Genomic DNA, 16,255 nt, shown 5'->3' with positions numbered 1-16,255 from the left:
CTTGATAACCTCCCTTCTCCCCATACACCCACACATCCGCAAAGTTGAAATTTTGGTATCTGAAGAAAGCACATATTTTTCTAACTCAGAAACAAATTTAAAGCCCAAGGTATATTTCCTTTTCGCTGATAAACAAAAATAGTGATAACCTAGCCTCATCGCAGAATGGTCCTGTATCTGTATGGGTCATTGTGATACACGTTTTAGCTTCTACTATCAAAGCCACGTTAGAAATTTGACTCAAAAGCTTGAATTAGATTATTTTATTGTGATATCCTCAATATAAGGTATAATATACCTTGGAAAATCAAACCATACCTTTATTAATTCTGATTTAGCAAAAAAGAACAATCAACAGGCACCATAAACAGCAATAATGTCTGCCTACAGTACTTGTATAAACATGTCTGCACAATTTTGCCCTTGGACATGTATACATATTTTTGCATATATTGGTCTCAATCAAGTATATTTTAAAATCATGTTGAAATGTAAAATAATTACGCACATCATAATAGGCTACTTAGTTATATAATAGCAATGAGTCAGATTGTTTTTAAAAAGTGCACTTTAGTTCCAAAAGATAATTTAGATAATGGATATGCTACTGAATGTATGTCATGGTTGCCACACTCTTGGTCCTTAAGTGCTTTTGAAAATTTGGATGTATAATGATACAGTATATCATTTCTGAGTCAATTAATATATTCAACCTTATTAGGGGCTGTGCAATAATTATGAGCCCTGGGGAGGGTAAAATTGGGGGCAAGAAATTTTTGGCCAGCCGAAAGAGAGGGGCAAGCAATTTTTTGCCAGCCGAGGGGGGGCAAGTGATTTTGGCACACATTCATGGGGTGCCTTTAAAATAAATACAGTACGGAAATGCTTAAATATACAAATTTTCCTGCTCGCTGTGCACGCAACACATCTAGACCATTTAAGGTTTGCAAATTGGGATCCCAAAAATTTAGCATGTGTAAAGGGGGTAAAGATTTTTTGGCGGGCGAGAGAAGCAAGCGATTTTTGGCAGGTGGGGGGGGCTCATAATTATTGCACAGCCCTTAGTGCCAGAGGTGCTTTTAGGGGTACTACACCCTGCCCAATTTTGTGCCTATTTTTGCATTTTCTCAAAAATTATAGCGCATTGGTGACAAGTAAGATATGTATATTATAGGGGCAAGGACTGCAACTACTGCACTGGAAATTTTATTTCAACACAGACAACAGTTGTGGAGTTACAGTCAAAAATGAGGGAAAACCAATATTTGATCAATAAATTAATAACTACTTGCCTTGAGTTGTTGAATTTCCAGTGCAGTAGTTGTACTAGTCCTTGCCCTATAATATACATATCTTACTTGTCACCAATGCACTATAATTTTTGAGAAACATGCAAAAATAGGAACAAAATTGACCAGGGGTGTAGTACCCCCTTAAGATAGTATGTTACTATCAGGGACACTTATTAAAAATATGGAATAAAGTCAAAATTGGTTCAGATAGGTCTTATGATTCTGAAGTCAAAGTTGTCATAATCCTATAAAAGCTGGAATGTTTAAATGGTAATGTGGTGAGACATTTAACATAATTTTAATAAAGGAGGTGCTTGCAATTTATGAATAACTATACTAATATTTACTTATTTTATGTGTTGATGGCTTGCATGTGATATAGATCTTGCCTTATGCATCTTCCTAATTTAGCATTTGTTCTTATATAGTCTTAAAGATTTTATATTTAGATGTTGATATTGAAACAAATTTGATTTTATGAATTAGGATCTCGGAATTAGGAATTGATATTGAAACAAATTTGATTATTTGAATCAGGTTGTGTATATTAGTTTCAATATCATAATATTTTATTTATGTAACTTGATATCTTGCCAGGTAATCTGACACTTTTATTTGTTGCTGTTTATGATCAGAAATTAATGCATGCGATTCATCTACTCCTGTTTCCAGAAAAATACAGCACTAATTTTTGGGAATTAAACAAATTATTATCTTGTTTTGCCAAATGAAACAAACTAATTTATCCAAATCCTTTAGTTACCGTAGTTCTAACTGGCAATAAAAGTCAAATTGTAATATTTTTGCAAAAGGGACAAAAACAGTATCCAATTTTGCATGTTTTCTTAAAATTGTAATCATAAAATTTTAAGTCTTGGCACAAGTCTAAGCATTCAAAGTCTTGAGTATAGGCTAAGATTTAGCTCATGATTTTAATATTTTATGTTAATTGTTCTTTAAAGATTAGAAAATATTTCTTCCAAAAATTAGAATGCATTACTTGAAATTTAGTCTTTAGTTTTTGGGCTTGATTGAGCACACCAAAAACGTGCATTGCATCTTTTTGGCCCTTATTTCCAAAAATTGACCAAACATTAAAATTAGACTTTGATTGCCATTTGGAATTAATTAAAGGATTAGGATTTTAATAGCTATGTTTTATTTTAAAAATTTAGTGATGTACTTTTCTAGAATAAGGAGTAGTTTACCCCCGTCACAACATTTCATTTATTTTCCTTGACCACATTTCCTTTTGACGACATTTCATCGCTATTTTACCGTATCCGTGAAATTCCTGTTTCCCTTTTCCTGTTGCCACGCTTGGTGCTGTTGCATTGCCAGTGAAGCGTATTATGTGGTTATATAATTAGACAAGTGTGTGTAGTATCTGATGTGACCTCAATATAAGGTGAATCCAATTAGACAGGTGTATGGCTCTTAGGTCAGTATAGCTAAGGGGTGCAATACTGTGGATATTTGTGCGCAATTATTTTTTCATTTCATGCTTTGCCAATTTTGAAATGTTTCACTTGTTTTTAAATTTGTGATAGTAAGCTTCCTGACATTGAAGTAAATGCATAATGGGAATATATTTGTGTTATTTTACTTGGAAAGGGAAAAGTCAAACATTGAAATTTGCACTTTTACAGTACCCTACAGTGTGAGAAAACAGCAATGTGAAAAAGATCAATTTAAAAAAATGATGAAAATTATCACCTAAAGTCTTCATCGTTGCAGGGTATGTTAGTTCAATAAACACATACAATTATGTAAAAACAGAATTTTAGGCCGTATAAAATTAATGTTTTGGTTCTCGTCCCCTCCCTCCTCAATTTCTGGGATTTGTCAGATTTTTTTTTTTTTTTTAGATTTTTCAATTATTTTAGACTTTGGAATGATTTATGAATTTTTCATACATATAGATAAGTTTATTAGAGAACAAGGACCACTTCCAAGTCTTTTTGTGGTACTCTAGGGTTTATCCTCAGAATCTCACATTTGAAAAAAAAAAAAAAGTGCCTCATCGCTTCCTCGAGCACTGTTGGAAAAGACCGAAAACTACAGACAATGCTGATTTTACACTGGAAAAAAAAAAACACCTCCCTCCCTCATCAATTCATGAAAATCCTCTGGACGAGAACCAAAATATTAATTTTATACGGCCTTAAAAAATATTGAGCGTCTTCCTCTGCAAATGTTTCAATGGATTTAAAGCATAAATCTTTGAAATGTGTACATGAAAGTAGTGACAAATGAATTCATACAAAATAATGATACTAGAATTCTAATCATCAATAATAATAATTAATGATGATGATAATTGACTCATTTAAGATTATAGTCGAATTTGGGCAAAATAGAAGTATATGCTTCACTCTACGTGACGTGTCATGTCAAAAGGAGACACTTTTGGGCAGGTTATCAATTTTGAGGTTTTTACATATCTTAAATATAGAGATATTTTGCTCCACAATGCTGTTTCCCCCAATGAAATCGGACATTCCTAAGCGAAGATATTGATTTCGTAAGTTATGGTATTATAAAATTGGAAATTGAGATATCGGCCTCTAAAAATATTATTGACAATATAAAATGTCTCAAAAAATACAAGATGCCAGTTATATTCCAATCTGAAACTATCAGACAATATCTTAAACATTAATAACATCACAAATTCGCAACAAACCCAAATTGTGAAAAAATCTCCCTGGGCAGATTTTTGGCTATTTCTCCATTTACGAACCTTAAAAGTGTCTCCTTTTGACATGACACGTCACATATTTACACTGTATTTTTGATCATTTGATTTATCACCTCCAGCACACTGGATAATTAAGTGATGTTGTGTAAGGACAAGAATACTCAGCTACATGTAGACTTATTATTAACTCTCTCCACGCGGGTGTCGACTGCAGAGTCTGGCATATTTTCTTCAAAAAGTAAAAAAAAAATTGGAATTTTACATTTTCATGACCATATTTGGAATCAGAATGACAATTGCATTAAAATGAGTACACACAAGCCTAGTATTAGTTCAGTTGTTCTTAAGATAGCTCTGAAACTTGGGACTTTTTATGTTGAAATCTATAACCAGCATGCATAGCATTAAGAATAAGATTGTCAGGCAGATGTGTTTTACATTCTAAGCATACACATTAAACATCTTCCTATTATGTTCGCTCATAATGAGTTGTACCTAATATACACACATACATTATCTCTTACACAAACACATTACTATAAGATGTGACAAATGGGATGGGTCAAGATTGGTACAAAGGTGACATTATTTGATAGATTTTATATTAATTGAACTCGACCGACACAGAATCCTAATTGACTGGTAATTTATCTTTCTATAGTCCATTTTGTTTGCTATACTATCTACCATCATAATTTATGCAGTGTGGAAAAGGAAATGAAAAAGACTCAAATCATTTAAAACATTAATTTATGATTATTGTTAGTTTGTTTATTTCTTGATAAAACATGTCAAATATGCGATATAATATAATATTTATAGCTGACATAATCTCGGCCTATATTGTGAAATTGATATTTGATAACATGCGAGCTAAATTTGTACCAAATTTTCATTAGACTCTAGTATACTATAAGCTAGCCTTAGGATCAGTGGCAGGACGGGGGAAGCTGGGAAACATTGCCTTTGCCCATACTGGCAGCCATAACGAACATTTTTAGGCCTTTTTTTAAAAACCATTTTGGATCATTTTCCCAGAAAGTCAAAGCCCCTCTGACAAAATCCTGGCTATGCTACTGATAGGTTTATATTTTGTGTGTACATGTGCACGTGTGCTTCATTTAATATCGGGAAAAAACATTATAATATCAAAATGTGTGAAACGTTCCGCAGCCAAATGCACACAGATTGATTTTCAATATATAATGGGTGCAGATGACAGTATGATAGTGGTAAAATTAATATGTAATATAGGCTATCTTCTCAAAATGAGCTATCACAGAGCTCTATGCATGGCAAGGCTACAGTGTACAAATGTAGCATGACTAAACTGAGCATATTATTACAAAGTGGATTTTATGTTTTCTGTTTCACATAATAGAACAATTTAATTCTTAAAAGACATAATGTACAATTGTTAAATTATTTTTTTTATTAATTCCTTCCCAAAAATGATGAAATAATATATAACTGTCAGGAAGGTACGTCTTCCATTTTAAGTCTAAATAATGAGTTTTGAAAGAAATCCCAAGTTGACTATCTTTGCCGTTTAACTTGGGGTTCTATGGGGGATATAAATTCTCTGTTTTCCTACAACAGAACACAACAAATTTGGACATGTAAATAATTATTACATATCTGGTTTGAACAAAAAATGTCCAATTCAGTTTTAAAAGATTGTATAATGGCTTTAATATAGTGGTTTGGGAAAGTTAATACTGCATGCATTTGAAGTTCCCCATCGACATTGTTTGAAGTAAAAAAGTGTTAAAAATCCCTGATTTGGATAGGGGCATTATATTGGGGTTGTATTCTTATGGGGAGCATTTATGAATTTGAGCATGTTGCTAGTCAGTGCATGTATAAACACACAAAGGTGTGTATGTGTCTATCCACCTTTTTCGTAATTGACCACTTTGCTGCTGTTGGTGGTGATTGGCTCTGCTAACTCCAATTAGGTCAGAGTTAGCGAAGCAGAAAACTGAAAGCGAGGCCAAAGATGTAAGTTACATACTCCCAATTATGCAAAGTTAATTTGCCAAGTAACTATAAGGATAAACAACGAAGGGGTTAAAATAACGAAAAAGGTGGATTGCTTGAACGAAAGCATTTGTTTAATTTTGATATCATCTTTTGATTGCGATTTCATTAAAACTAGATACCGTATTTAGTCAAATAGTCCCCCCCCTCAAATAAACGCCCCCACCACTTTTTTCAACCAAGATGTTTCAAAATTCGATATTTCCATGCTATCTTGTGTAGTAAGCTTACCAAGTTGCTCACATGGTCGCGAGTAGCAGCAATAAATGGCGAAAATCTGCATCCGAACCCGGAAGTGAACCAAAAGTCAGTGTCAAAAGGTCATAGTTCGTCATTTTAGCGTGACTTTTAAGCTTACCTAATGATTTTAACGGGAATTTTCATGCTAAAAACGACCTCTAATAAACGCCCCCCCCCCCCCTTGGGAAAATGTAACGCCCCCGGGGGCCTTTATTCGCCCAAAAACGGTATTCCAAATCCAATATAATAAGCACATAATCAGGTAGACTACTTTTCATTCCCTTTTTGATAAATAGTTCATACCATTCCATGCATAAAACACAACACATCCCCAGTGACCTCTCTGCCCAGGGAAAAAGGTTCATGGATAGCTGCTGGATCCCCGGGTTGGATCAGAACAGGATTGGTGGCCTTTGCATGGTCAGAGGGATTAGTGAAATGATAAAATGGTCTACTAAAGTAGACTAATAATCAGGAGGAAAATATTAAAAACTTGACTATCATTATCTTGTGGCAATTTACCATAATCGTAAGTGTGTTGTTGCTGTAATTTGTTTAGTTAATAGTATGCCTGATTAATTTGCTGTAGACCAATTACAAGTGAAAATCTAAATGAGGTATTAGAGTCCAGTCACGCTGCACACATAGTAGGTGCATGTATGTTTTGTGAGCTTGCTAGACTGCAAGTTTAATATAAACTGATATTTACAAAAAAAATTAAATTTTTTAAACGATTTATTTTTGTTTTGATTACAACTGCATCTGGGACAATATCATACAAACATAGATCTACTCTTCGGTGTGCATTATATATTTTTGTCATGTCAATTTCTGATGTTAGTTTTTTAACACGTGTATATTATTTATACGGTATATGTATGCAATGCATTAAATGAATTATTTACTGCATTAAGATACAAGTATTTTCTTCAATATAAATGCCTACCAAATTCAAAACTTAAGAGCCCATACATACCAAATTTGAATTAATATGCACCTTTTTGATATGGCTGTATGCAGCCAGTGTTTGATATGGTTTAATTCCAGTTTTAATTTTAAGTCATATCCCCCGTCATATCACACAGATATACTTTTATAGAAGGCCTGATTTTGCCATGCCTGAATTTTCAAGAGATTTCAATGACCATGTTTTCAATGAGTACAATAGGGCTTTTTTCTTCCATTAGGCCAAAAAAAATTGTTTGTTTGTCCTCCACAGCTTTGAAAGAGGACGGGCGGGCGGGGATTTTTTTTTTTTTTTAATTTTTTTTTTCTTCGGATTTGGCATATTTCTGGACCTTGCTAGAGCTAAATGCTACAATCATTCATGGTGACTTAAAAAAACCAACATTTTGTTTCTTTAATAATTTATAAGTTATAATTTGTGTTCATGTCATAGTCTTTTAATGATTTGGTAGGCTTTTATTATTTTCAACCATGAAAGATCTTAGCATTTAGCTCTAGCTAGGTCCAGAGATACTCCAAATCTGGAAAAAAAATTGAATTTTACTTATTTTTATAAAAAAAAAAAAAATTGAAAAAAAAAAAATATTGGTCAGGCCTTCATCTGAGGAGCGGGCGGTGGAGGACAAACAAACACCTTTTTTTTTTTTGGCCTTAACTTCCAAAAGTGCTTATTTTTGTCCATACCAAAAATTAGGGTATTGTCCAGTTTCATGTCAGTGTATACCCCTGTCTGAATTTGACTTCACTGAAAGTTAACAATTTTCTCAATTATAATAATATCCTAAAACACTTTAGAAATTAATATGTCAAACACAATTCTAAACATTGTTCCATATAATGCTTTCGTACAAGTCAGAAGTGAATGAAGTGGTGACAGCCTGTGTGAGACATTCCTTTTTGCTTTGTACTCTTTGTACAATTTCATTTCATTTTCATTTCCATTTCACTTTGAGTGAAATGGAAATGAAATGAAGAAAATTTCAAATTAATAATGATGTGGATCTAATCAAATAGTTAAAATAATAAAACTGTTTGATTACTTGGTATCGAACAAATAATGTAATGCTATACCGATAATGTAATGTTTGTTGACCTTGGCCACAATTATTTTATTTTCAAATATATCCTAATTGAACCTACAAGTAATGAAAACCACTTGCGCTGGGTACTTTTGGAAAAAGTCATTGTACATGTGTGATAAACAAATTGAATACAATTAAGTGGCCTCCCTGGGTATGAAATACACAAATTTATATGTAATTATCTTTAAATCTGTGATTTTTTTTCAATTTTTATGCTCATCTTTACATCTTCTTTCTTTCTCAAATATGATTTTATTCTTTTTTTCAATATTTTTCTTTTGGCAAAATTAATTTGTAGCCAAGTGCCCCACCACTAGTAGATCATTACTGCCAGTATCAAGAACCAGTAAGTACAAAGTGCGTTCAACCCAGGATCTGTGGTTCACCCTAACCCGGTATAGCTTTTGGATTTTGAGTTTTACTTTGAGTAGTTTCCTGTTGATGTGCACCGTAGACCCTATGTGCAGAACATATCGAACTTGACATATCTTCATGGTCCATTGACTGAATCCTTATGTACTATTTGCAAACAAGTCGAAAGTTCATCATGCAGTGCAATTAATGTAGGCCTATATGTACATGTACCCTTTTGATACACATACACAGATTTGGCATTTTGCAGTTTCCTTAAATTTGTAGTTCTATGTTTGTTTGTTTTAATAACCAATGCGAGCAACTTATTTGAAAATAGCGGACTATCACCCATCTTTAATCACAATCCTAACCCCAGGTGCGGATTCAGGGGGGTCAGCGAGACACCCCCCCCCCCCCTGCGTCGCGCAAGCTCTCCGGGATGGCCGCTTCACTGCCATTTCGTACATTTTTTTATTTTTTACAAAAATTGGGGCCCCCCCTGACTGCTCTAGATCCGCCACTGCCTAACCCTGACCGTCACATTTAGGATTTGGCAAAACATTTCAGCACATTATTGTCTATTTTTGTTTGTCAACAATTCAATTTATAATTTGGGAGTCTGCAGCAAGGAAAAAGCCAAAATATTCTACAGTAATAACTAAGAATATATATCTAGCTGCATGCAAAAAGGAAATCATAATTTTGTATTCACGAAAAATGGATCAAAATGGATGCATTTTGTGATATGTGCATGGTTCAAAGAAACATGCACTGATAGTATAAGTGTATGGTTACATTTGCACCTTTTATTTTGTGAAGTTCGTAAATTCCACATCGTGCAAAAACTCATAATGAAAGGCATGAATTTGGGAAAAATACCAACTCTCACAAAGAACAAGGTCCTCTTGTTAGGAAATCACACAACTTATGTACACAAAAATAACCTGTAGGCTACAGTAGTCTTGGCTTTATCATTTCCAAACCTAGGATTTACTATGCTGGTATATGATTAGATCTGTTTTGTTGCATGGTGATATTTCCTGTGAGGAAAACATTGTACCTTACTTCTACAAATCGGTCAAATGGCCTAGAGGTCATTTTGACTAATAATTGCAATGCAATCAAGACAAATGAGTCATATGTCAAGTGATGTCAATTTCTTTCGTTTCAAATTTGTACCCGTATAAAAAAAATTAAAGTTAATTTGTGATGTAGCACATCAAAAGGGGGGACTTGCAGGTCAAGTCAATTTTGAGTTCAAAATTTCTGCTTTGAAAGCAATTTTGCAAGCTTTAAAATGACACCTCATTTGCTAAAATTGATGAAGTGAAAAAGCATCCCAAATTGTTATTTTCCTTATTTTTCCTGTCTATTATAATCTATATCTATATCTTGAAAACACTCCTCCCCCTTTTGATATGCTGCATCACATATTTTGAGGTCCTTATATTTGAACATTTTTGTGTTGAAGGTGACAATATGCAATTACAACCTGGGAAGGTGTTGGGTATGGGGTTGCAACTTGATTCATATTTGTCTTAAAATAATGTGAACAAACTGTCCAAAACAGCAGTATGTATCTTTCTTTAAAGACACATTAAAATTAGACCAAAGTTGCCAGCTTGATTGTGACCAAATTACTGTTAATTTTGGTAGTGCAGCAACATTGCAATGTGTCTCCTCCACCAGTGCTTTCTTTGAATATGAAAGAAGAACACTTCACCCATGTGTCAACAATTATTTTAGCGACAACGTTAACTGATACTTTCATGCTTGTTCACTAACTTCACTTCACATGCATTTTGTACAAAAACATAAGCATCATGATTCTAAAATGTGTTATCAATTCTTTGCAGGATTAATATGGCATCCCCGGTGGGGTCACTCCCTGGCAGGGAGGACACATAGGACCGTTACCACAAGTACAAATTACCCCCTTTCGCAGTCGATTTCAAGGACAAATCATGAAATTTTACCCCTTTTTTACTCCAAAACAAGGACAAAATAGTACTCTGAAACACCCCTATTTTTTAGATTCCGAGGACACATTTGCAATTTTGACCCTATTTCAACATTTCAAGGACGAGGCTTTTATGAATGTTTTTTTCAGTAATTAACAGGGCATCACAGAATTCAAGTAGTACCCCTTGCATATAAATCAGAGATACATAGTGATTAGTGGTGGTTGTTGAAATACAAATATTTCTGTGACACCCTATATAAGAACCCCTTTTTTCAATTTCGCGGACATTTGTGCAATAAAACACCCCTATTTTTCCAATTTCACGGACAATTTTGTCCGTGGACAAGCCCTAAAAATGACCCCTTTTTCCGCGATTTTGGTAACGATCGTGCGGTCAGTATTGCAAGTTGAGTGACCCCACCAGGATGGCATCATTGAAAATAAAGGTGGGATGCTGCCATGCTTCCCCCCTGCTTGGAATTTACATGAAGTCTAAGGACTGGGGTAGAATTTTGTAGCACAGTGCAAGAATTGTAATGATTGTTTCCATGAATCATTAGATCTCACCCAATCAATGCTGTTTTAATATATAAAGTTGACGAGGAAATTCACACATTTGTTTATGAGAATCTTTGTGAGAATTGATTCGCTGATTCTCGCTAAAATTCTAGCCCTGTCAGGATCCATGACAAAAGCCTAGATAGATAAGGATATAGTTATACTTTTACTGACTGTATATATTTATTTTCTTGTTTTGACAGGGTGCAGCAATAGCTACCACAGCTTTCAGACAACCTGCTGCAGCACCAGGAGGACCTGGCATGCCCATGCCTCATGCAGGAGGGCACCCCCTGTAAGTTACTATTATGGCATGTCAGAGGGATGCATGATCTAGCATTATTTGCACTCAAATATTGAGACAAACAAAGCTGACACACCTGAGGATTGTATGGATTCTAAAGGAGATAGGGTGCATACCTGCCAAGTGTCCTGATTTTGGCGGGACATCCTGATTTTTGCCCCCCCAAACGTCATAAATCGGGATGTCCTGATTTTCTTTTAAAATTTTTTTTTTTTTTTTTTTTTTTTAATTTTCAAAAAATATTTTTGGCCAAAAATGAAGTTATAGGCCCTAAATTACTTGTTATTGAAGGTTGGAAACCATAGAAATACTGCTACTTTTTTTTTTTATTTCCAATTTTTTTTTACAAAGTTGGATTAAGTTGTACATTTTGATTACTTTTGCTTCTATTGAACAGTCAGGAACACATTGAATTAGTACACATTGTTAGCTGTTCAATAGAAGCAAAAGTAATTAAAATGCACAACTTTATCCAACTTTGTAAAAATAAATTGGCAAATTTTTTTTTTTTTAGTAGCAGTATTTCTCTGGTTTCAACCTTGAATAGCAAGTAATTTAGGGCCTATAACTTGTTTTTTTGGCCAAAAATATTTGTTGGAAATAAAAAAAAAAAAGAGGGGTGGTCAAAATTTGATGAATTATCATTTTTATATGGCGATTATATATATCAATTTCAGCCACGTAGGCCCTGTTATTAGGTAAAAAAATAACTTTGAAGAATGTCTCTCATGTTCAAAAGTATAGGAAACTGAACATTTGAAACCACTTTTTTAGGATGAAGGAAGCATTTTTTCAAAAAAGTCTAAAACAGGTTTTTATGTCAAAAGTGGTCTTTTGGGGTGCTAAATCTGCTAACATTGCCTGGGCTTAGGTACCTACTTTGCATATTTTATGGTATAATTTTGAGAAAACAAGTCAAGATAACAGCCTTGAAGAAGATTGCATGTATAATAGATATTCTTCAAGGCTGTTATCTAGGTTTGTATTCTCAAAAATAACCTTATTTTTAATCCATTTAAATGTAATTTCCCTCAGAAATGGTGTCTCCTGTAGTGTAAAATGTGTAGAAACCCTCTGGCTTCGGGGCTCGCCTCGACTCCCACCAGGGGCCCTTAAGCAAGCCCCTGGTCAGTAGTCATGAGCGCTACACCGGCTGTCATGAGCCTCGCTCCTCTTCGCAAGTGTCCCTATTTCTAGTTTTCAAAAGTTGGCAGGTATGGGGGTGTCATTTCCGCCCCATGTGCATGATTTTCCTTGGGAGGGGGAAAATGCCCAAAACGTTTGTTTTGATATATTGGATTCTGCATAGCGTGCACAGCCATGATATCCCAAGAGAGAGCAAATGAAGTTCAACTCTCATGTGAAAGCAATGTGATAAAGACAAAATCTAACATCAAAATGAAGATAGAATAATATTATATACATAGTCTGTACTTTTACTAGTTTTCTTATAGCACATGTGAAGCTGTTGGAATTGATTGATTGATTTATTTATTTAAAATACATATGTATTTACACAGATGTCCCAACTTACACTCGATTGGAATTGGGCATATTTGTTGTGTTGGATGACAACAGCAATTGTGAGTGTTATATTAGAACCCCACAGTCAAGCCCCCAAGGTACTTTTATTTTAATGATATTTTGTGAAATTCATTTCATTTTTGATATACTTTCAAAGTGATGTTCATTTATGATCATGACATCATATATGATCACCATGGTAACAGATGAGCAATTATGGGTGACTGTTAAAGTGGACATTTTTGCGCCTGTAAATTTTTGCACTTTGCCAATTTTGAACCATTTTAATTATTTCTAAATTTGCGATTCTAAGCTTCCATGAAGTTGAACTATACACAAAAAGAATAATATTCACACATTTTTATTTTGTGATAACTGCTTGGAATGCGAAAAGTGCACAAATAAATGCAGCGCAAAAATTTCCACTTTTACACCATAATGTAAATGTATGTGAGACTGAGAGTTGAGGTTAGCATACATTCTATATACTCTGTTCGGAAATTGCATAACCCAATTTGCTATTCAAGAATTTGACCTAAAATCCTAATTCATAATCACAGCACTGTTTTTATTTTCTTAAATCATTATCAACTTTGGTAAATATTTTGAATAAAGGTGCAAACCTGAATTGTCATATCTCACAATATAGCAGTTGTAAAATTCATGGACATGGGCCAAGTATTCAAAATTATATTTAATATTATTCTTAATTTTAGACCAAAAAAATAAGGTTTGTCTCTCAAACCTGTGTGCATAAGTATGTGAAAGCCAAGTGTCCTCAGCCAAAACATAACCTGTACTTCTTGAGATAGCAAACCATATTCTAAAATTCATTCATATTCTTTTATTTGTTTGTTTACTTATTTGTTCCAGTATCCAACTGGCAACCCTGGTTATCCTACAGCAGCACCAACAGCAGCAATGCCAGCAGCAGCACCAGCAGCAGCGCCAGCAGCAGCACCTGTAAGAAAACCAATGCCAGCAGCTAACCAAGTCCCTACACAACAAATGGCCAAAATGAATATCAGTAGTGGACAGAAGATACATAGGGTAGGTATGCCTCCCTTGTTCACGAAATATGGTCTGGAATCATATTCCATGAATCCGAAGGCTGAATGGAATACGGCACCAGACCAGAGATATTTTCCCATATTTTATGAGAACAAATGGGGGTAACAGTTTTATCCTTTAGCGAACATGAATTCTAATACCATCTGACTTGTTGACAAAGGAATTTAGTTTGATAATCTTACTGAAAAGTAGGCCAATTTCTTCATTGCTTTTAATATTGGGGGTTTGGGTGCAGCCATGATGCATGTGAAGTATGCGCGCCTCTGAGGATATTGGTGTGTTATGTTACACATACGCAAGCATGTAAGGATTACACAGGTAATATAGAAAATACAACCTGTCTGCATCATATCATAAATATTAATGAGGAGTTTGTAGGTGTTTAACCAATGAGATTACAGAATTCATGTCAATTTAAGGATAATACATTATCATGTAGTCAAGTTAGCTCAATCAATAAGGCATTCGACTATGGTGCGAGAGGTTGTGGGTTTGAACCTTGGCGGTGTTTAGTATGCTTTCGTGGAAAAAATTGTTCACTTAAAATTCACCTGGACAAGGAACTTTACTGCTAATTGTCTCATTTTAACCTGTACAGAATTAGGGGAGCTGATCCTGGCTGCAAAGGTCAATTATCTAGGGTGTGCGCTCCTAAGCTGCAAAGTCCCGAAGTTGTTGTTAAATGGTTTATGGAAAGATATGGTGCTGTAGTGGTCAGCAACAACCTGTAAATGTCTCGGTGTTGTGCCATTGTGTAGCATACTATAAATAACTGCGCCTTGTTTTTTTCTTTTTTATTATTATTCCAAGTGAATTATAAAGCAGATACTACACATAAATTCAACATTTGAGAATACACATCACATATTCAAAAAAGATTCACTGTACTATAAAATCACATAGTTTGATGTCAAATTCTTGCTATATGGGCCTGGTCTTATGTCATATTCAAAGCATTCTGTCATGTTTGTCAATTTAGGGAACAGGAACAGTAAGGGACAAGCCAAATTTCAATGGTCAACAAGAAGCAGAAGTTCTACGAAAAGCCATGAAAGGAATTGGTAAGTCTGAACTTACATAACACAATTGGGCCAGGAAACAGAATTCCTTGCCTTGTGCTGGATTACAAGTTGATTGCTTGCAACTGAACAAATTTTAATCTTTACGGTTTCAAGTATCACTGACAATTTTGCGAGCTTGAGGTGTCAACTTGGGAGTTGTTGGCAACTTATATTATAAAATACAAGTCATAAGAAAATAAAACCACTGCGCAAATTTGAGCGTATACAGTACCACACCAGAAGAGTATGTACTATCCTCTAGGGCATTGTTATGCACATTTGAAGCACCGCTGAAGCAATACAACTCAATATTTCAAAACATATTGTTTTGATGTTAAGCCTCAATGTAAGATAGAAATTCGAACTACTTTATGCAGGGTATGGATATGTTTGAAAATATTGGGGAGGGGGACAATAGCAAAACTTGTATTAAAAAACCTATAATAATTATCTGTGGCAAATATTTACATTTTCATTTTCAGGCACAGACGAAAAAGCCATCATCGATGTGATGAGCATGTGTACAAGTGCACAAAGGCAAAAGATTGAAGTTGACTTCAAAACTATGTATGGCAAAGTAAGTGTAGTAATGAATTCAAACATTTTGCCAGGCAAATCCAATGAAAAAAGTAACTCACTACTTAGCTTTCGCTTGATTACAAGTGACTTGGTCCACTGCTTTTCCCGCTAAACGGCTTGTTGACATTTCCCGGAAGTGGTGATGTTTTTGTTTTGAGCAGTGGGTCGATACTGACGATACCCTCGTCAGCGTTGATTGCTTTGACCCCTTCTTTCTAATTTGGATTGCTTCTCTTATTCTTCTGGTGAAAGCGTTTGAATCATCCCTGTCAAGCGTTGTGATCAAGCCGTCAGACCAGACGGCGAAAGCTTAAGTAGTGAGTTACTTTTTTCTTTAGATTTGCCTGGCAAAATGCTTGAATTATTTAATCTACAATCCTACAAAAATGCACCTGTTTACTAAGTGCAGTAATCCTTGCTATTATGCAACAAATGAATGAAAGAAGCCCCTACACCTTAATTACATTTAACATTGGATTTGGCAGCAACAATACATTTTGTATGAAGCAGCTATTTCATT

General features: G+C 34.6%; 1 protein-coding gene across 1 annotated transcript in view; it reads left to right on the top strand.

The window, feature by feature from the left end:
* Positions 1-16,255, top strand: part of LOC140171132 (annexin-B12-like) — a 41,026-nt gene that overhangs the window by 6,705 nt on the left and 18,066 nt on the right. Inside the window, exons 5-8 of the mRNA XM_072194313.1 lie at positions 11,400-11,478; positions 13,926-14,074; positions 15,075-15,156; positions 15,639-15,733. Coding sequence (XP_072050414.1) covers positions 11,400-11,478; positions 13,926-14,074; positions 15,075-15,156; positions 15,639-15,733 — 405 coding nt within the window. The remainder of the gene's footprint in view (positions 1-11,399; positions 11,479-13,925; positions 14,075-15,074; positions 15,157-15,638; positions 15,734-16,255) is intronic.

This window comes from Amphiura filiformis, chromosome 15 (assembly GCF_039555335.1).
Source record: "Amphiura filiformis chromosome 15, Afil_fr2py, whole genome shotgun sequence".
Taxonomy (NCBI): domain Eukaryota; kingdom Metazoa; phylum Echinodermata; class Ophiuroidea; order Amphilepidida; family Amphiuridae; genus Amphiura; species Amphiura filiformis.
The sequence above is the reverse complement of the archived record's forward strand: the minus strand, read 5'-3'. Positions and strand labels throughout refer to the sequence as shown.